The sequence below is a fragment of the Lampetra fluviatilis genome, chromosome 4 (assembly GCF_964198595.1).
Source record: "Lampetra fluviatilis chromosome 4, kcLamFluv1.1, whole genome shotgun sequence".
In the NCBI taxonomy this organism is placed as follows: Eukaryota; Metazoa; Chordata; class Hyperoartia; order Petromyzontiformes; family Petromyzontidae; genus Lampetra; species Lampetra fluviatilis.
The window spans coordinates 2,846,129-2,870,500 of NC_136278.1; the positions used below are offsets into that span (position 1 = coordinate 2,846,129).

At 46.7% G+C, this 24,372-nt stretch overlaps 1 protein-coding gene across 2 annotated transcripts in view; it reads left to right on the top strand.

Moving 5' to 3' along the window:
* The first annotated feature begins 4,914 nt into the window (after positions 1 to 4,914).
* The window catches only part of ANKRD55 (ankyrin repeat domain 55), a 28,204-nt gene continuing 8,746 nt past the window's right edge, over positions 4,915 to 24,372 (top strand). Inside the window, exons 1-6 of one of the 2 annotated variants that reach the window (XM_078855344.1) lie at positions 4,915 to 5,060; positions 8,617 to 8,739; positions 12,239 to 12,369; positions 13,387 to 13,496; positions 21,579 to 21,639; positions 23,030 to 23,158. In XM_078855344.1, coding sequence (XP_078711470.1) covers positions 4,964 to 5,060; positions 8,617 to 8,739; positions 12,239 to 12,369; positions 13,387 to 13,496; positions 21,579 to 21,639; positions 23,030 to 23,158 — 651 coding nt within the window. In that variant the 5' untranslated portion in view covers positions 4,915 to 4,963. The remainder of the gene's footprint in view (positions 5,061 to 8,616; positions 8,740 to 12,238; positions 12,370 to 13,386; positions 13,497 to 21,578; positions 21,640 to 23,029; positions 23,159 to 24,372) is intronic. The other variant, XM_078855345.1, reaches the window with a different exon arrangement.

Here is a 24,372-nt window from a genome sequence, read left to right on the forward strand (position 1 = left end):
TTCCCCCCAAGTGTGTGTTTACCAACAAGCGTGACGAGGCAAATATAAGCGAGGAGAATTGTGGATGCAAATACTGAAATATTGTAATCATAAACATGTTTGTTTTTCATAATAAAGGTTTTTGGGTTATATAATAAAGTTTTTTGGGCTATAATTGTGTCGTAACCCTCTACCACCCAACACAGCCAGTAAGGTTGATCACGTAAACAGAACATTCCAATTAGTGTAATTACTTCAGCCCACCGGTGTGTTGGAGAGTAAATCCACAACATTTGCAATTTGAGTACCGTGACGTTTCGCTGGTAATTGCCTCCAGCATCATCGGGCGATTTGCCAGATGTTTGTTTTTGGAAGAAAAAAAACAACAACAACAACAGGGAGCTAAACGCAGTGGAGAGCCCAGCTCAGATCTTCACCGCCAAAGGCGGGAAATGTTTTCACTCTACTCCCCTTTTTCTTGAGGGGTGTCCAACATAACCAAATGGTTGTACAGGGGCGGTCAGATGTCTTGTGTCCCCCATTTAATTCGGTGAAACTTCAAAAATACATATATTAAGTAAGCTTTATTTAAAACATAAATTAATATTCAAAATGAAAAACAATGTTTGGGGTCAATTATTTGGTGGGGTCACAAGACATCTGGAACCCCCTGTACGTTGCGCAAGATGGCTCTGTTCTATTCTCTTTGGGGTTTATATAGCGCCCTTTCCAGGTTGCTTTAAGATACAAGCCGACGGCGTTCAGTGAGGGAGGTGACGGAATGGATGGAGAAACAGGGGCTGGGACTGGAGCTGATGTTGCAGGGGTAGGTGAGACAGAAACACATAGGAGCTGGTAGGAACGTTGGGTTGCTCGGTCAATGGCCAGGGTCAACGGCGGCGTGGTGTATTCCGAAAATATGGCCGACTGTGAGGGCGGGCACAAGCCGGCGTGAGTAGGTTAAACGTTGAGTTTTATAAGGGCACCACGGGGTGACCAGCCCCTCCCCACCCAGCCCTACCCCTCCCACCCCCCACCCAGCCCCTCCCTCCCCACCCAGCCCCTCCCCACCCTCTCCACCCAGCCCCACCCCTCCCATTTTTGGATTCACGACGGACGGACACAATAATCCCCTGTGGCCTGGTGTAACCAGGTTCCTACCAGTATAAGGTGGAGTGTGACGGTGAGTGAGGGTGTCTGATGGGCTGTGCAGCGTGGATGAGAGGCAGTCGGGTATGGGGCGCATGCGTGAAGTGGTGCAATGGGTATGGATGAGGGTAGGTGAAGGGTGGTAGGGGCAGAGGTCTGGTGGCCGGAGAGTTGAGCTGATGGAGGAGCACAGTGTTTAGGGTTGGGGGAGAGATGTGGCTTAGCAGATGGCATCCGGTCGGTGGTAACATCGATCATTTGCTCGACCCACAAACGCGAATGAGACATCACAGTGACGATGATTCACCACTTCGCTATACTCGTGACGCGGTTAGCTGGGCTTGACTGCCTGAATGGGAAGTTGTCGTTGTTGATCCACATCTACATCAGCAGCCGTACGAATTAATAAAACTAAATGTTTAATTTAAAATAGTATTCACTCATTAATTTGTTATATCCTTAACTCAAACCCTTTTACCTTTTTTCAATGTAAACAATGCTCAACGTATTTGCCTGAATTAAACTTATATAAAATTACTGTTGTGCCACGTCTATGCCTGTTTAATCGTGAATATGTTGGTAATGCGACGTTGCAGATACTTTTGTGGGTACGTTGATGTTTTGTTAACCGTTTTATAATTAGACGCTCCAGTCCATTGTCATTATACATAAACCACGTGCACGTGATGTCTGCAACTTGAATGCATTCGATCTCATTACATTTCGCAAGCTAAGCGGGCCTGAGCCTGGTTAGTACTTGGATTGGAGGCTGCTGAGAATGCCAGCGAGTTAGAGGGCCAAGGGGGCAGTAGAGCAACTGCATACCTGTCAACCCCTGATCAGTGTCGACCTTATTACAGACCAATTCAGATATTATTGGTCACCCCGTGCCCTTAAAAATCCCAACGTTCATTCTACAAAGTCCCATCACAAGGGAGAAACACCAAAACATTGTCATTTTTAAAAACTCAATTTCTCTGTATGAGAATACGGGTAAACCGTATGGGTTGACATTGATGCAATAGGGGTAATAATTCGAATGCATAGGTCACTTAAAACGCCGCAGAAACTCAAAGTGCCTGACATCTCACCATACTATTCAAATGCCCTGCTGCAGTCTAGCCAAGGGGACCCCCAGTGGCAGCTGTCTCAATGGATTATTAAATTATCTTTGTGCAGTGTATAAATCTGTGGGGTTTCTCCCCGTTTTCCGATATCCCCCCCACATGCAATTTTTTTTTACATTTTGCCAAATTCAGAAAGACTTTCCTGAGTATAAAACATTATTATTCGTTATCGTGAGGTAATAATATAAATCGGTTAAACACAAATGAAAAACACGTGAAAGCTGCCGCCTTGAGATGAGTTATGATTTGCAACACTTTGAGAAATAAACTAAGCCACTTCAAGTTTATGTATTTGTTTTATTGTTGCTGCTATGCTCACGCACCACGGATCTCCCTCGTAAAATAACAGGGGAACTGGCTCAACGAGATCATCCGTGTAACAAATTCAAAATACTGTCAACTTTAACTGAAATATTGGCAGGTGCAGTCGATTCTACTCCAGGATTGCAGGCCTCTTCTGCCCTCTACTGGCCATGGCTGGAGTGGCTCTCTGTTATTTGGTCCGTAACACTGTCCGTCTGATTTCGATTTAAAGCTTTCGTGACTGCAGGGATTCATCTTCTTGGTTCTTTCGGTAAAGTCACGTAGAAGGGAAGTAATAAAATAATAAAAATAAAACATAATCAAATAATTCTCACGACGTTTCGGCCACAACGCAAGCAGCCGTCCTCAGGTGAAGACCATTCAGACGCTGTCTCCCCGACAGATCTGGTCTTCACCTGAGGACGGCTGCTTGCGTTGTGGCCGAAACGTCGTGAGAATTATTTTATTATGTTTTATTTTTATTATTTTATTACTTCCCTTCTACGTGACTTTACCGAAAGAACCAAGAAGATGACTGTCCGCCTGATTGTAATTCCACGAACAAGCTCACGTACCACGTCGCTGTGGGATTGTGTTTGTCAATTTTCCATTTGCCAATTATAAAGCGCAAGTATATATGTGTACAACAAAAAAACTAGTTAAAAGGTGTGACCTTGTTAGATAAAAAAAACTATTAAGAACGTGTTGGAAATGTTTTTTTTTCATATTGTTTTTAATTGTTATGTCTGGGTACAGCAATTAAATTGTGTTCATTAGGTATCAAACATATCCACATCTTTTTTTTGTGTACTCCACCGAGGAGATGGGGCAATAGCATCATCTCGTGTGCAGATACCGCGCGGATTATTACGTGGAAGGATTGTGAGAGGCGGCGGCGGCGCCTTTGAAGGGCCCTCATCCAGCGGTGGATTGACCATAGCTCCTCCTGACGATTGATTTCCATGCGGTGTGGAGTCGGCGCACGTCTGTGATACAGCATTGTAGAGTAGGCGAGGGTTGGTGGGTCACACATGTTGTGAAACTCGCTTTCCCTGGATGTTGCTATGACCCTGACTTTCCAGGAGAAAGCGGTACTGAAAACGTGGGCCCCACAAGTTCCATCTGCGAGAAGTGGGATTACTCTCCAACACACCGGTGTGCTGAAGTAGCAACGAATTGGCACGTTTTGTTGACGTGATAAACCTTCATAATCGACTGTGTCGGGTGGTGGCGGGTTTAACGACACATTTATATTTACGCGATATAACCCAAACAAATCTTTATTATGGATAATATTGGTCGCGAAAGCCTACTTATTAAACACTATTGTTTATGGTTAATTATTGCCCAAATAAATAAATAAATCACACACAGTACACGTCTTGCTCCTGCATTCATCCTGAGCGATACTTCTCTTGCCTGCAACATCTCAGCCAATCACAATTCATGCGCAACTCATCATTGTTTTAGCGGCAAGATACAAAGAAAACAAAACATCTTAACATTAGGCTCCCCCCAGGACTATGCTTAGATAATCGTCACTGGAACTCTGGTAGCCAGGTTCGTAGCGCAGCGCGCTTCACCACAACACACACACAAAGGCCCTCCATTATAGCCTTAACAGACTGTAGGGGCAAGTGCTGTTAGCGAGCACCTATAAAGGCCGGCACGGCACACGAGGGGGTGGGTGGCCAACACCACGCCCGGCCGCCTTTGTCTCCCCAACGGCGATGTTTACACATCGCACCGGGTACTCATTTAAGGCTGAGTCGACCTAGGGGAGGCCCAGGACCAGTTCAGATAATCGTCACTGGTGTTGGCCGTGAGCGGGAATCGAACCCGGGTCGACCAGGTTCGTAGCGCTGCGCGCTAACCGCTACACTACCGCTCCCCATCACACAGGCACACACACAGAGACACACACACAAAGACACACACACACAGACATACACACAGACACACACACAGAGACACACACACAGAGACACACACAGAGACACACAGAAACACACACAGAGACACACACTACACAGACACACAGACACACACACAGACACACACACAGAGACACACACACAGACACACACAGAGACACACACACAGACATACACACAGAGAGACACACACAGACACACACAGAGAGACACAGACATACACACAGAGAGAGACACACAGACACACACACACAGACACACACACAGAGACACACACACAGAGACACACACACACAGACACACACAGAGAAATTCACCACCCCCTCTCCGTGCGCCCAACGGATTCTCCGAGCCATTGGAAACTCCACCTCCAAACCCACTCCATCCATCCTTCCACAACAACCCCCACCCCACCACCTGACCACCACCACCTCCTCCTCCTCCTTTCTCCTCCTCCTCCCCGTGTCTCGCATGCACAAGCCAGTGTCATGTGGCTTCGTCATGGACTTCAGCCGATCGTCAGCTTTCATGGACCACAAAGGTAGCCACCAATACAACACTTATAACGGTGTGTACTATGTTATATGCTATAATATCACGCTGCGCATTGCTTACAATGGTGAATAGAAAGCACGTAATAGACCCTGCATGTGTACGCGGTGCTTGCAGATGACCCGTTAGTGAATTGCATTCCGCGTGCGAGCGCCCGGTACAATATGCAGATTTGGGCACTGCATGTGCTACTCAATAATTGTTGGCAGTTTCTGCCTGTACCCGTAGCGCCTGCGCGCTGCTGTGCAGTGCGATTGTGTGTCCTGTGATTGTGAAAATGCCGCTGTCAGGTTATATGCAGCGAAGGGCAGTCAGTGCCCGCGTCCACATGCACGAATTTGCCGATGCAATGCAATATGCAGAGAGTGGCATCACAGTGGCGTGCTGTGTATAGGAGATATGCTTATGTATGGACCAGCACGCACAGGCAAGCATGATTGCTTTGACATTTACTTGTGTTGCGCATGAATACAATAATAATGATCTTCAAACCAACCCAACAATGTGGGGCATTCGAGGCACGGATTAATAACCAGGGAGGCGCTGGGACGGCCCGTGCGTGTGTGTGTGTGCCGGTCATTTTAAACGCGATCGAGATGGGTGTATGTATTGAGTCGGTGGACATGTGTTCATTAAATAGCGGCGTGCATATTTAATACGTTCGGAAAATGCACGCACCGTTTGGAAACGTGCAAATACAGCGGCCACGTTTTTAATGTCACGGTTGATTGTGTTTTGCCTAATACGTTACGATATTAATCATTCATTATATTGATGTCTTACAAACAAGGTGAGCGCCTATTGATGCTCACGGTGATATGAACACCCTCTAGAGCCCACAGAGGTACAGACATCCACGTGAGTGGATGCATGCGTATTAAGTACCGTTGTTACGGTCAGTTTCGTGTTGTATACATGCTACGTATACAGGTGCGTGTGTACATCAGAGGGCGAGTGATAATTGGGCCGGTTCTGGGACTCCCCTAGGTCGACCCAGCCTTAAATGAGCACCTGGTGCGGTGTGGAAACGTCAGCACTGGGGACACAAAGACCCCCCCCCCCCCCGGTGTGGCTGTCTTGACTGTCGGGGCAAGCGTTGTTAGCGAGCACCTATTAATGCCGACACGGCGCGCCAAGGGTGTCGTGTGGTTATATAAGATATTTAAACTGGCCTGGCTTATTGTTGCATGGCATCGAGTCAGTAGAAAGCATTGTAACAGTTATATCACTGACACAGGGGGTGTGGCAGCGCATATCCATGAAAAAGGGCCATTGCCCGGAACGTCGAAATTATATCAATAAAATGTATTTTCTCATTTAGGGTGGCGCTGTTGACAGGACGTGAGGTTGAGGAGTTGTTTGCCAGCTGTCTGTCCGCACCACTGCCTCTTGTGTGCGCGCCTCTTCCCTGTGGGAGTTTCCACTCACTGCGCGCGGAACAGTGATCTGGTGTTAGGGCGAGAAGGCGTTGGGGGAATATTAACGCTACAACCTCGCGTTAAGGATCGTGTTCCAGGCACATTAAGACGCGAGTGTGCGGGGAGCCAGAGGGTCGTGCACGATACGCTGCAGTGGTTAGGGCAGGTGGAGGCTGGACAGGATGTGGAAGTACAGCGATAAATTCTTGCATTTTATCTTTGGGTTTTCTGCAGGTACCGGACTCCCGTTTGTGTGCCGCGCAAAGCCAAACAACTCGTTGTTGGAATTGGCGAGTCGTCCAAAAGTAGGACCCTGCTGAACAATAATATTAAGACCCATTGAGGATGTCCCTGGGCAAATAAAGGGCATTATTGTGAGTACTGTATTAGTACAGTATGTTTGGAATATCAAATAGGTCAGTCTTAAGTTATACATGTTCGTATGTATGCATGTATGTTGTACTTACATCCGCAACGTACGTAGCCAACCGTGCTAATCGAAGGTGCGGGGGGAAGGAATGTTCTGAGTGTGATTCCTGGCCACAGTTAACACGAGAGGTGATATCTGAACCAGCGCCCCTCCCAATCAACGCCTTCATCAACCCACTAACGAGCGCGGTGGAGTATGGTCAAACCCACCTGACCCACAGATGTGGGGATGCCGCCATCCAGGAGGAGATTTACAAAGGGTTGTTTACTTTTTTATTGGAAGGGATGGACAGGACAGGAGAGTGGGAGATTTTTTTTTAAAGCATCAGAACGAGATGTTGGAATTTCATATAAAGGGAATTCATCTACACCAGGGCAATTTATGGCAATTATTGCCTGCAATCAATTTTCGCCGGCAACAGTTGGCTGGCCCACCGTCTTCTGTAAATTTTCGAGGCACAACTTCCCCGGCGTTGTGGGTAACAATTAGCTGTTGACAGTTGCCTTGAAAACGCCTTTGTAGATCGGGCGCTTTTAGAGGGACCTGTGGGTAGACCTTTGAGGGAGATCCTGGCTTGCGTGGGGAGCTTGGGTGACCTTTGCTTCTTCGGGGAGGGTCAGAGGAAACTCTTCGCGTGTGGAGCAGCGGTAGCCACGGTCTCTGCTCAGAGACTGCCCAGAGGCTGCTTTAGAGTCTCTGGGCAAAGGCTCTGAAGCAGCGGCCTGGCAATGGAAGTGTGTGCAGGCGGTGCAACTGCACAGGGGCGCCCACGGACCGCAGCAGGGGCTCAGGCACTGGGCTACGAATTGGGGGGAAATTGTACACGGCCCCCTCCTCCCCGATTTCAATTTCGATCTGGGCCCATGCCTTCCACGGCACGGCACCACTGTGGTGAAAGCCACGGCAAAAGCCCCTCAATTCTTAGCGTCGCGACGCTCTACACCTTCGTCAGCGTTGGTTACAGTTACCATTCTCCATGGACCACGGAGAGACACGGCGCTGTATCGTACTTGTAATAACACTGAGAGACAGAAAGAGGGACACGTGGGTTATCAGAACGTACACTGGTTAGAGGCATAATTTTGACTGTTAAGAAAAATCAACAGGCTTGGGCAGGACATGTGACGAGAAGGAATAATGGCCAGCAGTCAATGAAGGCTAACGTCAAAGTGGTAACCAAATAGAGGAATTAGCCCGAGAGGAGGTCTATAGCAGAGACGGAGCGATTGATCGCCTCACTTGCAGGGTGCCAGATGGATTTCTACATTGGTAGGACGGTGGGTGATAGTGATAGCCTGCGGAGGCCATGTCATCCCATACAGAGCCTAATGAAACAAAACTAAACTAAAATGACCATGCACGGACCCATAATCGCCAGGACTAAATACAATACAGTGGTGAAATCGATGCATTTTCGCGTTAAAAACGCGATATACGTGAGAGTGTCACCAGTCAAGAAAGGTTATAACCACAGTTTGGTTGAGAAGCAGGAAGCATGCCCATGCCTGCAGGCACTTTTCATTCGGCTCTGCTTCATCCAGCAATTGATTGATCATGACACGATGATGATGATGATTGCGAATATGATGAATAACGTTCTCCGTCGTTGAGGAGCCGCATTGTCTTGCGGTGAGCGCTGAGAATCGAAAAGGCACCGCACGCGCGACAAAGCCACTATTGTGGGTTTTATCTGGGAATGCTGCCACCGCCTTTGCCTCCACCAGGAGACGTGTCAGAAGAGACGGACCTGGCCATTGTGTACCAGGCGGCGGCCATGGGCGACAACAACACGCTGACGGCGAGCATCCGCGACGACCCGTCCATCCTCGAGTGCTGCGACAATGAGGGTAACGCCGCTCGGTCATATTTTCCTCATTTTAAACAAAACGCAAACAAATGTTTTTTATTACAATAAAACGCTGGCCCGATATACCACGGCGAAAAGTTCTGGTAGCGGGATACAGAAAATCGCGTTAATCAAAAAAATATTTTTTTCATAAAAATTAGCTTTTCGTCTTTCCCATATTCAATCCTGATTTGCGCGATCGACATCATGCCGTGAGACGAGGTATCCATCGGGAAGTGGATATCACGGAGCTGCCTCTGAGATCGACTTCAAGTTACCGCCGGTCCACACGGTTGGCATCAAGCCATCTCCCACACGCGCTGCCACCGTGACTGATGTCCTTCACGTGACACTCAAACAGACATTTGGAATGCGCAGACGAGGTCTTTAGCCAAATTAAGCGTCGAACCAAACCTAATGTCGCGGTTTGTTTGTGCAGTCATCGTTCTACGAGGCTTGGAACCATTCACTCACGGCGCTTGAGAATCGGGTTCATCGCGGTATTCGAACCCAGGTTTTCCGTGGGTCCAGCTCAAGTACTTGACCTCTGAGTCACCCGCCCACGTTTAACACATATCCCGCGTGAATTAGGCATTTAATAATGTACCCATTCGTGGATGACACTCACTGCGGTCGTAACGCGCACATCAAATCACACGCGTGAGAATTGATGTTTTAATATCGATGCAAATTAAATGCGACGTGGGTATCTTTACTTCACATTAATGAAGAGAACGAGGTTTGTTTTTCACCAGCGAGACAAGAGAAATTAGAAACGATATATAAAGAAGACGGTCAAACTTAGACAACAGAGGCATTGTTTCTGAAGTCGAAATGCAACCCTGAATCGTGACAATTCATCAAATTGTTTGGTGGGCGGGGAGGGCAGGGGATGGGTGATGAGTGGATCACGACATGCCAGTTATTCACTTAGCGTCATCAATAAGAGCCACTTTAACACGTAGGCTTTCGCGACCAATATTATTAATAATATAGGTTTTTGGGTCAGATCGCGTTATTTATAAATGTGTCGTAACCCTCCACCGCCCGACACGGCCAAACAGTAAAAAATGTGTCACGTTTTTCAAAGGACTAAATAAATCACTTCTTTAGCCCACCGGTGTGTTGAAGAGAGAATCAACACCGGTGGGCTAAAGAAGTGAATTATTTTGTCCTTTGAAAAACGTGACACATTTTTTACTGTTTGGCCGTGTCGGGTGGTGGAGGGTTACGACACATTTATAAATAACGCGATCTGACCCAAAAACCTATATAATGAATAAGAGCCACTATTTAGATGCGATGAGAGTCGCCTCTTGCAAGGGAAGCCTAGGAAAAGGTTTTAGTTGCATATCGGTGTTTAAAGTGGTTTGAAAAAGATGTTGGTATGAGCAGCAAAAAATAAATATGTCACGGTATTCAATTGCATTAAATATAAACATTATATTCTACCTCATGGTATTTTAGTGCGTTCCAAATGTATATTAAACAGAGTGCTTACCTTATCTATATCCTGGCGTTACACCTAAATTTGTCAGTGTGATACCTGTTGGCGGTATGCATAGTGACGCATGCCACTCGACTTCAAGCCACTGATTGGAACGGAGTCACGTATCACCGAAGCAAATGTGAGAGCCATGCGTATTTATACAACGGCGACCACAGGGCTTTGAATGACACAACCATGGAATGATTCATTCTCTTGATGTGGCATTTGAAATCCCACATCAGCAGAGCTGCAATCATCAGACACGCGGATCATGTGGTGATGCCAAAAGGGACATAAATAACTGGAAACATTTTGTTATCAAATGAATGCCGTTTATTCGAGCAAAACAAACTTAGGGAAATCAATAGGGTAAATAGAAAATGCTGTCTTCTTTCAAAGATTAATCCTACACAATCTCATGAATTTTTTTCCAAGCCATTATCTTTTTCAACCGTAGACCAAGCTCCCTTTATTTGTACATCATCCGTTCAGAAATGTATCTATTCGCACGCATTGACTATTCAATAGTATTTTGTGTAAAAAATATTACAGCAAGAAAACACCGTCAAGAAATATTAGAAATCCACCCTCAAGTCACATGCCGCATTGCATTTTAAATTTTGGCAATAAATTAAATATACGTAACGTTAGTGTCCGCTCGGCTTGCATCAGTCACAGCCTCAGCGTGTCTGCGCACCCCCGTGCATACAAATGCATCGTTCAATGTTCCGCGATAAACCTTCAGCTATTCGTAGAAAAGGGGCCTCCTCCTATAAACAAAGGCCCTCCCCAACATGAGTGTAGATTAGATTTTCCGATAAATGCATTTAAGGACCCGGTGAATGGGAAATAGCGATAAATCGGCTCTTTCATAAGTGAAGAATTACTGTACTCGGTTGCTGATTCACTTTTTCGTTCCAGTCGGTGTCAGTTATTCGGTACAAAAAAATATTGAAAGATGAAATTGGTTTACTAAAAAAAACAGACAGGAAAAAAAACGATTCGTCCTTTTCATATCGTCAAATCAATACATTGCGTGCAGAGTGAGCATGTTTTAAGTTTAAATAAGCTACATGTGATGAACGCCATCCAAGCAGAGACAGTTAAATACTGTAAAAATAACACGTTGATCACAGCACAGGGTAGCAGTTGTTACGATTAAAGATTTTAAAAAAATATGCTTTGAAAAATGGTAAGCTCCTCAACTTATGCGAATACGTGTTAATCTTAAAAAAAAAGCTGAGATATCGCACCTACATTAAAAAAACCCAGTGAACGTCATGAGTATTGGTCACTAACCTCTCAACGTTACCCAAGGTAGAGAGAGACGCACAACGTGGAACACGTGGAACGAAAAATCACGCACGTCATAGGAGATTGATTGTTGGGTAAGACAGGCCGCTCACATGGACGATGCCCATTGGTTGAGGACGCATGACGAAGTGGCGGCCGAGGGAAGTGGAGATGTCGCGACAAGATCGGCTCGTGCGGAGGTGCCAAGTGGACCGTTACATTGCATTGTGGGAGAGCGGTGGCGCAGCAGTTAGCGCGCTGCACTACGGATCCCCGGCGACCCGAGTTCGATTCCCGCTCAAGGCCAACACCAGTGACGATTATTTGAACCGGTCCTGGGTCTGCCCTAGGTTGACTCAGCCTCAAATAAGTACCTGGTGCTATGTGTAGACATCGACACCGGGGAGATAAAGGCGGTCGGGCGTGGTGCTGGCCGCCCACCCGCTCGCTTACTGTGCCGCCTTCATAGGTGCTCCTCGCTAACGGGAGCACCTATGAAGCGTTCAAACTGCTTTCTGTGTTTCGTGTGTTGTCCTTCCCCCGCACCTCCGATTGGCACGGTTGGCTACGTATTTGCCTTTGTTACATTGCGAGACAGTCAGAGATGGCAACGGCTTGGGAAAGCCTTCCCACCAGCAGTGGATTGATCATGGCTCAGGACGACGACGATGATGAACGACGACGAACTTCAACCGCCGCTGCCGTTGCCGCTCCGCAGGCTTCACGCCGCTGATGCACGCGGTGTCGGGGCGACGCCTCGACACGGTGAAGCTGCTGCTCAAGATGGGCACCTCCATCAACACGCAGGACGCGTGCGGACGCACCCCGCTCTCGCTCGCCGCGTACTTGGTACCCGCGCGCCACGGATTGCATCCTCGCCCAATGTTCTACAGGGGTCATTCGTGGGCCGGCGGAACGTGGCCGTAGTGTGAGGATGCGGTGTCAAAACTAACAAAATTTCAGGTTCCACCTGAAGACGGAAGCTTGCGTTGCCTCCGAAACGTCGTGATTTTTATTTTATTTTTATTTTACTTTTATTAATTTTTATTTTTATTTTTTACCTACGTGACTTTACTGAAAAAACCCAAGAATACTAACAAAATTGACCAATTTTTTTTTTTTTTTTTTTGCACATAAGGTTACCACTGAGCTATGTAGGTATTTTTTGCAGAAGCGACCACGTGGACATTTATAGCAACCAAATACCCTAAACGTATGTGGATTCTAAATGTGGAAGGAAAACCGGAGGACCCGGAGAATAATCCACGGAACCACAGGGCGAGCATGCCAACTCCAAAAATACAACAGGCATCAGGGTCGGGATCGAGCCCACGACCCCCTCCATACCAGGCGAGGTAGTTAGCGTCTTGCCACTGTGGTGTGCCCAGGGCCAGATTAAGATTGGTGGGTGTCCAGGGCTGTTTTTGTTTTGATGCCCCTGCTTTGTAATGCACATTCCTACGCTTTACTATTTAATCACCACCAGTGCCCATGCGAAACACTGCCCTCAATCCTACCAGGGTCGGATTTGGTGGGGAGCGGTGGCGTAGTGGTTAGCGCACCGTGCTACGAACTTGGCGAGCTAAGTTCAATTACTCAGCCACAATGAACAAAAGGGACATTATCTGAACCGTTCCTGGGTCTCCCTTTTGTTGACTGAGCCTTAAATAGGCACTTTATGTTAAATCTTAAACATCAATACTGGGGAGAGAAATATGGCCAGGCACGGCGCTGGCCACAGCCGCCCCCTTGTGCGCCGTGCCAACCTTAATAGGCGCTCGCCAACAACACTTGTCCCGACAGTCCCGTATGACCATGAGGGGATCGTTGCGATTCGTGCTCTGCTGTGCTGTGCGTGCCGCTCAGGGCTGGCTGGAGGGATGCCTGTCTCTCCTGCGCAACGGCGCCAGGCAAAACATGCCGGACAAAAACGGGCGCCTGCCTCTCCACGCCGCCACCGCGCACAGCGACGTCAGGTTCGTGTGCCCTCTGCGCAGCGTGAGGAGTCGGGAAGGGGGGGGGGCAGCGATTAATTTCAGCCGGGGTCTGTCTGGATTTTGGCGACCTGGAAAATATCTCCACACCCGGCTCATCACATTTCAGATTAGTTTTTTTAATCAGAAATCTTTATTTAGGAGGAATCCGATGAGCTGTGAAGCTCTTTCATCACGGATCTCCAGTTATGGGCACGGGGTCAGCGAGTTACAATATCGTATGCCTCTCAAGTTCAAGTTCATTTATTAGGTATAGCCCTGTGAGCCATTCGGCTCTTGAATCGGGTGCAACCGCAACCAACAAAAAACAAAAACATGAACAAAAAACATCTGAAAGTGAATATGTGACTGAGTGCAAACAGAAAAGCCAAGAAAATACAGCAAAATATTGCAGAAAAAACACCGTAAACCAACGCTGTGTGCAAAAATGCCAGTGGGATGCAAGTCAAACAACCAACAACAACCACAAGACAACTTAAATTAAGGCCATTAGTCTAACTCTGTACTACAACAAACAAACATGGCTAAACCAATACACTTTTCGAAATCACCAAAATAAAGCCATGAAAGCAATGAAACAGTGATCATAAGAACTGTGACGGAATTTTCACAATAAATGGCATAAACAACATGTACTACCAAAACCCTGCAGCCATAGCTGTGGATATTAGTTATGTGCTGCCTACCCCAGTCTACTAGTGAGCCTGAGAATATTAAGTGAGAAATTAAGCCCAGCGCAAGGAACATGCCCCCGCTTTCAGCAGGCGCTGGAGATGGGATGCGCCATGACGATGCCTTGGGCTGTGAATGTGAATGTACAAATAAAAAGAGGCTTAAAACATTATACCCATACATAAGAGTGTAAAGAATAATGGTCAGGCTTAATGTACATCAGCTGCATTCTTTGGTACTCCAGACCAGCCCTTGGGCTTCAAGGTCAGCTGGGGGATATTGTCTCTGCTCTCATCCTTGAACTTGGCCTCCAAGATGCGGCCTTGGGTGTCCTTGGAAGACTTGAGTGTTTCAGACTCGTCACATGTAGTGGGGGGAGGGGGGGTGTAGTAACAGCAGATTGTCCAATAAAAGGTACAGTAATTTTGCTGTGACGGTGCCACCTGAAGACGGAAGCTTGTGTTGCCTCCGAAATGTCGTGATTTAATTAACTTTTAGTTTCTTTTTTACCTACGTGACTTTACCGAAAAAAACAAAGAGTATGGATCCTTGCAGTCACGAAAACTTCAAATCTAGAATTGTCCAATAAACACAAAACTTTAGTATGAAGTTGTGTTGCTACTAGGGACTTAGCCTTGATAAAGCCAGCCAAATTTATCGGGAGATTGCCAAACAATTGGCGATTAAACAAGCGACTAAAGGATACACTTTTGTTGACCAAGCCGATGACATCGCACATTGCGAGCGGCCTTGACACTGTCTTGGCCTCAACATAAAATGCTTCCAGCCTGTAGGCCTCGGCTTTGCCTTGTGGCTATTTCACTCTCGACTTCAGCCTTGGCCTCACATCCCGGCATGGTGTCCAAGACTGGTCCGGTGGCACAAAGCCGCCGTGTAAATTTAAATCTATTTCGGTAAGAGTCATGCTACAGCTGAAAGAAAGTATTTTTTTCACAGTTTCATCGTTTATATGGTTGGATAATTAGGATCCATTTTTTTGTGTATTCTTTTGTACCACGGATCTGCTACTTTGCTTAAAGCAAATCCATCAAAACTATAGACAAAGACACTTTGTGTGAGGACGATGAAAGGGGATTTGGTGGCTCAGATGTTTCTTTAAGCTTATAGGAATATTACATGTTCCATTAAGTGCACTTCCTTCAGGGCTATCACCATAGGCAGCATGTATTCATTCTAGATTTGAAGCTTTCGTGACTGCAAGGATTCATATTCTTAGGTTTTTTCGGTAAAGTCACGTAGGTATTCAGCCACAGGGGGATGAATTTTAGCATTGTGAAAATTTCACCTATTCAGACCAGCAATTGATACAGTCCTGTAAAACCTTGACTGGAGGCACCTCCTTTAAAAAGACTAAGCCCACGTTAATTCACACACTGCCCATTTCTACGAATTATCAACAGGCGCTGGAGGCACCTGGAGACGTATACAGTGGGAATTGAGAACGCTCGTTGCAAAAAGGTCCCATAGATACAACGGCATTGGCTACGATGACATCTTGATCTTCACGCGTATCTTTTGCAACTTTGCCGCCTTGTGTAGCCACACAATTACCGTAGTGTGATTAAAATTGCACCCCCTGTAAAACAGGGAATTTTGGGCCAACGTTGCCCCAACGTTGCGTCAACGTTGCGCCGAACTTTGGCCCAACGGTTCCAATCGCATGTCCATGCCAATATTGGCCCAGTGTTGCATGTTTACTGGGACTTTACTTGAAAAACAAAACATAAAAAATTTTACTTTTGTCCCCGTGATGCCCCAATTGCATTGTATCGGATATTTAATTTCCCGCGATTCCCCCCCCCCACACCACATAAAACTTATCTGTAAAAAAAATATATATTATTAAATTGCTACCCTCTTGCGCAAGTTATGTCGGGGTTGGGGACCACGTTCAGAAAACGAAAGCCTAACGCTTACAAGAAAATCATGTGTGAATTCACTGCCGTTCTAATAGTCATCTTGGCATTTAAAAATAAAGCCGCTTAATCTCAGTGTCTGAGGGCACAGCACCGTGGTAATTTCTTGGCTCGAGGACCCCAGGGAATTGTGCCTGTTTCACGCACTGTCAAATGTTCGAGTCTCAGATAACACCCAGGGCGCTGAAGCGTCTCAAGAATCACGCCTGCTGATACAGCCTTCACTTTCAAAACATTTAACAACAACAACAACAACACATTACGGGCAGACAATTAGCGTTTTATATATCGACGTATCATTAAAAGGTGTGGCGGCGCCTGTGAGCAAATCACCTGGAACACGTCCCATTCCGTCGGACCTCGTAAGCTAAGCAGGTTGAGCATGGCTGGCGGCCGCCATGTACGCACACAGGCGTTGTAGGTGTTATGGGCAGCAGAGGGCGATGTTGCAGATTTCATTATTTTTCTGCACTCCCCACCGTCCCCCTTACCAGCTTCAGAAAGCCGCACTGACCGACACGGTCTTCTTCTTTCGTACGGCTGCTGTTGTAGATGCAGGGCTACAACTTCAATTTCACATTGAGGTGGTCAAGCCGGACAACCGCTTCAGGAGCTGTGATGTCTCCTTCGTATTTGTGGATCGGGGCATTGCGTCGTTATACGTTGTACGGTCTGACCACAGTCGCACACTCCTGGAGAGTTTATAATTTTCCATTTGTATCTGCGTCTGCCATGGTTTGTGTGGTGGATGTGGTTTCGGGTGGACCATGCGCTTCGTGGAAGATCAAAGCTTGGGAGCTTTTGCGTTGTTTGTGAGTTCTTTTGAACTCCATTCAGCCTTCCAAGCTTCGTCGGGGTTAAATTCGTATTGGTTAAGGTTAAGCACACGGGTCCAAAAGGGCTCCTCGTGACTTCAAGCGATGACGAGGAAGGTTATTGAGGTCCCGATAAATGCGAAGGCGACCGTTTCGAAAGGGGATTTGGCCTACTCTTCCACGGCGCGGTAAAGTACGGCCCAAATAACCCTCCTCGCCACCCGCAGGGTGTAGGGACGACGCCCTAATCCAGCAGTGCCTTGGACAAGTGGGCTGTGTGTGTGCAATAGGACGAGAGCACTGTGTGTGTGTGTGTGCAGCAGGCGTGACTGCGTAGGGAATTTGCCGCGATGCTCTGGAGGCAATTTGCGCTCACCTTCAGTGGCCTCACCTTTCATTATCGTTTTTTATAGCGACGCTTTGGTCCGGGGGTGGGGGGGGGGTGAAAGAGAGTGACAAAAACATTAACCATGCCGAGAGATGCGCACGCAGCATTGTTAAATTGCTTCTTCGCTCGCCTGTATATTTATACATGTCGGAGCCAATTAAGTAGATTTTTGAGAAGAAGTCCCCCATCAATTAACAGCAATACCGTTTGGTGACTTGTTATTTTTTTCACCGTCGGTAGGTTTGACAACAGAACAATTCTGAAAATGTTAAAGTTCGACCCTGAAAATGACTTTCTCTCACCACTGCTGAGACGGGGGCCTCCATTTGAGGGGGCTCTTAGAGAAGCTCTCTAACTGGGTATTTGGTCTACTCTTCCACATTGGCCAGATGCCTTGGAAGCGGTGGGAGTAACCCACGCGCAATCTGCTTGCGGTGAACCCACTTACACCGCTGGGTGGACAGAGGCGAGGCGGGGAAGGTGGAATAAAGAATATTGCGCCGTTCTTTCAACTGCATTGCCGGGAGATCAAATAGAACCGGTGACCTCCGGATTGTCACTTCAGTTTGCTGACCGTTACACCGCGGCAGACTCCTCGAATAATTGTACAAGTACGCACCTAAATGTGCGCGTGCCCAAAAACAACGCAGGTCTGAGTTGCGTCCTTACGCAGTTTTGTTCTGCGGGTGGCCCTCATCAGGAAATTCCACATTCCTATGATAGAGACCAGTTTATCAAATAAAAAAATGAATTGTACAACAAAATAATAACCATAAAACACCAACATACACCCCGCACATCGCCGTGCAGATTTGTGTTTGCATCTTGGAGCTGATGCCAAGCCCGATGATTTAAAAATATATTTTAAGCAAAAAAAAACTGTAACAACAAAAAAATGGGCACCCAACAATACCTTGACGCGTGAAAAATATTTTGCCGGTAAGAGCGGCGGCACCGCACGCGTTTGGTGAAAGCTTCTCCGCGTGATTACAGAGTGAGTGCTAAATAATTTGCATGCAAATGGACTGGAGGACGTCGCGTATCATGCGCAAGGCCGCCTCTTACGTGAGCGCGGGTCACCGTGGTTAAATAGATTCCCAGAAACACTCCCGGCCTTTTCTAGGAACTCCCAAATTAGCTGCGGGCCGCCCGTCGATGGGTACCGTGAACACGCTGCTGTTGACTACGCCCGTGACCTTTAACCTTTGTCTTCGTAGTGGCGGCTGCTCGACCCAACGGTTTGCCTATTCATTATTCATCTGCTGCGTAGTTTTCCGCACATCGGAATATGTATATGTAAACGGCGTGGTTTATTTGTTTTTCAAACGTGCACCAATTCTAACATATGTATACGCAGTTTTCGAATTGCGTTAGCGACGTGTTGTTTTTTTACTACCGAATTAGCGTACAGTTTCATTTAGCGACCGTATTTTAAGATGTCGTGCTCACAACAGTCGTTGATGACATTGTCATCAAGCAGTCGTTTTTGGGGTGGCTTTTAAAAGGACAAAAAATATTCAATTTCTCACATTCAGAAATATTGGAACACATTAAACCAGCAAGTCAAAATTATTTTTTTTTTATGAACAGCAGGTTGTTAATTAAAATTCACAACAGGGTGTTTTACTGTCACTGAAAGCAAAGAGAGACGCTTTTGCCAACTGGAGATAATAATATTTCCTCAATAAATAATCAAGATTGCCTAAAGTAGGACACTTCGATTTAAAGCTTTCGTGACTGCAGGGATTCATCTTCTTGGTTTTTTCGGTAAAGTCACGTAGAAGGGAAGTAATAAAATAATAAAAATAAAACATAATAAAATGAAACAATTCTCACGACGTTTCGGCCACAACACAAGCAGCCGTCCTCAGGTGAAGAATGAGGACGGCTGCTTGCGTTGTGGCCGAAACGTCGTGAGAATTGTTTCATTTTATTATGTTTTATTTTTATTATTTTATTACTTCCCTTCTACGTGACTTTACCGAAAAAACCAAGAAGATAAAGTAGGACACTCAGTCAAAACATTGCGATCTTCTTTGTCCCTCACAAACAATGAAAGATTTATGTAAAATTATAATTTTTTATTGAGTTTAGATTACAAATTGCCAGTTCACTTTAGAAGTAGCTAAAATAATCTGAATAAAGCATTTGCAATCTACGAATTTATAAAATAAAAATGAAAAATACATAGGGACCAAAAAAAAAACCTGCATTTGGAAAAAAAACAAAATTGTCACGCGGTTGGATTCCTCGCTGTTTTACCTTCTCAGCTTTTAGGGCTTCAGTTTAAACGGCGGCAAAACGCATGTTAAAAAAAGGGGGCCACTTTTAACGGAGCGCAAGAGCCGCGTCTTCCACGGTACCATACGGGAGCCGTGGTAACGCCGTGTATCCGAAGACATCGAAACGAGAAGGCGTCTTCTTCACAGTGCGTGCGTGCGCGCTATCACAATGCCATCTGACTTTTTTTCTCTCCAAGGCAGCGGTTGCTACCCTCTCATCGTGGGATTCGGTCGCCCTGGCAACGTGCTGGCTCCTTGTTGATGCAGATCGCGCACCCTCACATCTCACGGGCTTTATTTATTTATCCGTTACATTTGTGGTCCTTGCTCTATTTATCCCTTCACGTGTGGCTTTGCCTCGCACACGCCCCCACCACCACCACCGCCTTGAGTCAAGCAAGTCACGCAATTGTATTACATCAACGGCCCTCGCGATTTCAATTTGCGGAATTTATGTTTTTGCCCCTGCGGCCCAGATGTGTGCGTAGGTTTTTTCAAAATTATTTTTGCTTGCCGTGGTCCTCGGTGAATACCCTGGCTGGCCAGAGAAGACAATTACAATTAATTAATCCCTGGCCTCCTCATAGGCAATACTCCAACGGCACAGGGCTGTGTTGCTGGGATGGAGTAAAGGTTAATCCCAGCGGTCAATATGCTCGCCACTGAGACAGTTTGCACGGACAAAGCGTGCCGCAATTTCCGCTGATCTTCCTGCAATAAACTAAATTCTATAAACATTTAGAATTTTTTTTAGCCAGATAACCTATGTAGCTCTTTTTCAGATGACAGCTCAACGAAGTGGCTTATCATCGTGTGGACATTTTATAGCAGCCAAATACTCTAAACGCAACGCATCTAAATGTGGAGGGATAAACCGGAGGGACCCGGAGAAAAATCCACGCGACCACAAGGAGAGAGAGAGACACGCAAACTCTAAATATACAGTCATTTTAGCGTCGCACCACCTCAGCACGCCAGCTCCTAATAAAGGGGGACGTTAAACACCTGTGATGGCTATTTCTTGTCCAGTGGGGGGCGTGGGGGGCTTGCAGAGGGTTATACTGACCCCCTTCATGTGATGTGCCGCTTTCATGTGCTAATTGAAGTGCCAATTACTTACCCAAAAATACCTCGCCAAGTGTCGAGACTCATTTTCAGGAGGGACCAGCATTGTGATGTTTGACCATTACGATTTATTTGTGGGAGGGGCACTTGAGTATCTGAGTATGAATAGGTACAGTTGTTGCAACAGCACTTACCTCCAGAGTCCATACGGCTAAAGAAGGCCCGTATGTGTGTGTTGGGGGGTTTAGTCTAGCGATTAGCGTGCTGAAAATCCGGCTACCCGAGTTAAATTCCCGCTCTCGGTCACCAGCACCAGTGACGATTATCGGAACCAGTCCTGGGCCTCCCGTAGGTCGACTCAGTCTCAAATGAGTACCTGGTACGGTGTGTAAACATCGCCACTCGGGAGACAAAGGTGGTCGGGTGTGGTGCTGGCCACCCACCCCCTCGTGTGCCGTGCCAGCCTTCATAGGTGCTCGCTAACAGCATTTGCCCCAAAAGTCTGTTACAGGCTATCCGGGGGATCTTTGTTTTGTATTTCAACGTGTGTTCTTGTGCATGGACGGCATATTCTTTGTTTTTTTTCGGTAAAGTCACGTAGGTAAAATAATAAAATTAATAAAAGTAAAATAAAAATCACGACGTTTCAGAGGCAACACAAGCTTCCGTCTTCAGGTGGAACCGTCACAGCACAATTGCTGTATTAAGTAAGTCTTACTTGATACAGCAATCGTGCTGTGACGGAAGCTTGTGTTGCCTCCGAAACGTCGTGATTTTAATTTTACTTTTATTAATTTTAATTTTTTACCTACGTGACTTTACCGAAAAAACCTAACAATATGAATCCTTGCAGTCACGAAAGCTTCAAATCTAGAATTACATGGACGGCATGTTTGTCTTGACAGGACGCTCAACGTTCTTCTGCAGCAGTCATCCGTGCAAGAGATAAACCATCAAGACAACGAGGTGAGGGACGGGTGGCAAGCAGCATGGCGTGGTGGGCATGGGCAAGGAATGAAACGGGGCTCCCCGTCCAATCTCTCCAGTCTTTGTAGCCCAGCGCCTGGGCCCTTTCAGCCCATGGGTCCCGGTGCACTTGCACCGCGTAGACGTTCAATAGCCAAGCCAATGCGTGTGGCCGTTGCACGCTCGAAGGTAAAAGGGCTGGTGGGCAGGCACAAGCGTGGTCGAAAATTGAGACGGGAAACACAAACATGTAAAAATTACAATTCAAACATGAGAGCCATTGTTTGTTAAAGGGCTTTTGACGTATTTTTTTAAATAACTCATTGAGGCGTGGATAGAGCAAAAAAAACAAGCCGTTGATGTAGTATCATATTCAGCAGTTAGCAAGAATTTCTAGAGTGAATTACTGTATATGTTCCCTCATCGGAGTCAGTCGGTCAAAAACAGTGACCTGGGGACGGGCCAGAACCTGACTTGCCACTGACTTTGCAAGGCACTCTACACGATGTAGTTACGACATGCTGGTCACTTGCTGTGATCCAGCATCTTGTTGGCAAGGATTGGTGGGTCACGGACGCGCGTAGCTTTGTTGCATCTATTTTTGAAGCTCCCACACCCACCGTGTTGCAAGATGGATGGCAGATTGCAGTGCAGCAAATCGTAATCATATTAGGGTGACTTTTGAGTATTATCCGCTCACATGTGTGGGTTTTCTCTGTGTTCCCTCCTTCACGTAAACCACTCATTAAAAAGGAGTTGGCCAAACCTTCCAATGCTGGACCCCCCACCTAGCCTATGTTGAAAATTAGTTCTGCATCTCAATGAGGCTTTGCTTGTAAATGAACAAAAGTATTATTATTACTTAGCCAGCGGAGACTCCCTGCTGTACAGGCCCTCCCTCATAGCTGCATTAATCTTCCACTAAATTCGGAAACCCTCTTGACCCCATGACAACAGCCAACTCTGGTTTCAGGTGCCATCCGGCCTTGTTGGACAGGTCTCATTCAGTCGATAGGCTCTACTCGACCTACAACTTCATTTCATAAAGGCCACGGCTACGAGGCCTACTACTTGACGTCAGCCTGCAAATTTATATTTATAAATCACTAACACGCATCTAAGCGGCACTAATCGGGTGCTATAGGGGGATATCTTCAACCTGGAAACTGTTTTTTTATTCCAGTGCTTAGTCATTTAAAGGACCTCTGGCAGTGACAAGTGACTGAGGTGTGTGAACTTGCGGTTGCCTTCCAACTGTGGTTGAAAGTTTTATTTGGCCATCAGTAAGAAAACTGCTTTGAGGGCACGATGCACTGGGACAATTTTCTGGTCACCATCTTTCCCCGTTTTCGCTAATTGCCCGTCTCGTTCTGCCGCCGCCGCTCCACAGGGAATGACGACGCTGCACTGGGCAGCGTTCCACAACCACCCGGAGCACGTGCAGGCCCTCATGGAGCGCGACGCCGACCCCAGCCTGGTGGACAAGGACTTCAAGACTGCCCTGCACTGGGCCGCACAGGTGAGGCCTACAGATCAGGCATGGCCAACCAGGAGGGTTGCCACCTCTGAGGTATAAAAAACCCGGACATGTCATGGCAAGAAAATATAAATTATTAAAATATTTTTTCGAAATTCATGTGCCCATTTTCATAATTTTCAGTTACGCTGTCCAGATTTTCTCTTGAAAATTCTAAATTATTGACCATTCGATGAACACAACATACCCTTCCTGAAAGCTGATGAGTAGAGCCATCTTTTGTAACCATCCAAACTTTTACTTCTCCAACATCGTGTTGCAACAGCATGACTCATTTAGAAAATTTTGTCACGAGACTCATGATACCAGAAGACGAGAGGGCCACGTTTAAATGCATCGTCTTGAGCGGTGTACTGCGACGCATCTGACAAAACGCCGGGACTCTTTATATCCCTGGAAAGACTTAAGAGATTTCCCAGGATAGCTGTACCTAAAAGAGAGAGGGAGGACGATCCTGGGAAAACCAGGACAGGCGGCTACCCTACCGACCGGCCCACGGCAGGCAGACGAACAGTAAACAACCAGACGGCCTGCCCTCAGCTCTGGGGAGTAGATTACGGGGCCAGGTGGCGGGCAGGTTCGGGTCGATACAGGTGCTGCCGTGGCAACTGCCGGGTTAGGGCGGCTGCCAGGATGTGGCGCTTTTGCGCGACGGAGCGTGGCCTGCCGCGTGGTTGCGCGGGGATTGCCGTCTTTGCGGTGCCTGCTGACGAAAAAAATACATTGCCTTTTTTTTTAATATATATTTTTTCTATATATACCGAGGATAGCCTCGCTGAGTCTACAAGTACTCGTTTTCTGAAGCGTTTGACTACGTTGGGATGTTTGGACAAGACCGGTGATGAGTGTTTGGATATTTGTGGAAGGAAACCGGAAAAAAACCTGAGGAAATCCACCGCAGGTGTGCGAGGGGGTAATACTCAGAACTGTAAATCTCCTGGCCAAACATCGCTGCCCCATGCTTACAACATCTGGCAAGCCCAGATGGTCACCGGTATAAGTACTAACCAGGCTTAAGCATACTGACAAGATCAGGCACATTTTTGGTGAGTTGTTTTTTCGATAAAGTCTAATCAACTGACATTCCGAGCAGTGGCACCCTCTTTATGAGTTTGGTGTTTTCGTAAAAATTTGCGCTTGTTCATGCGGTCAGCTACTTTTTATACAATAAAAACAGCGGTGCGCAGATCCACTTC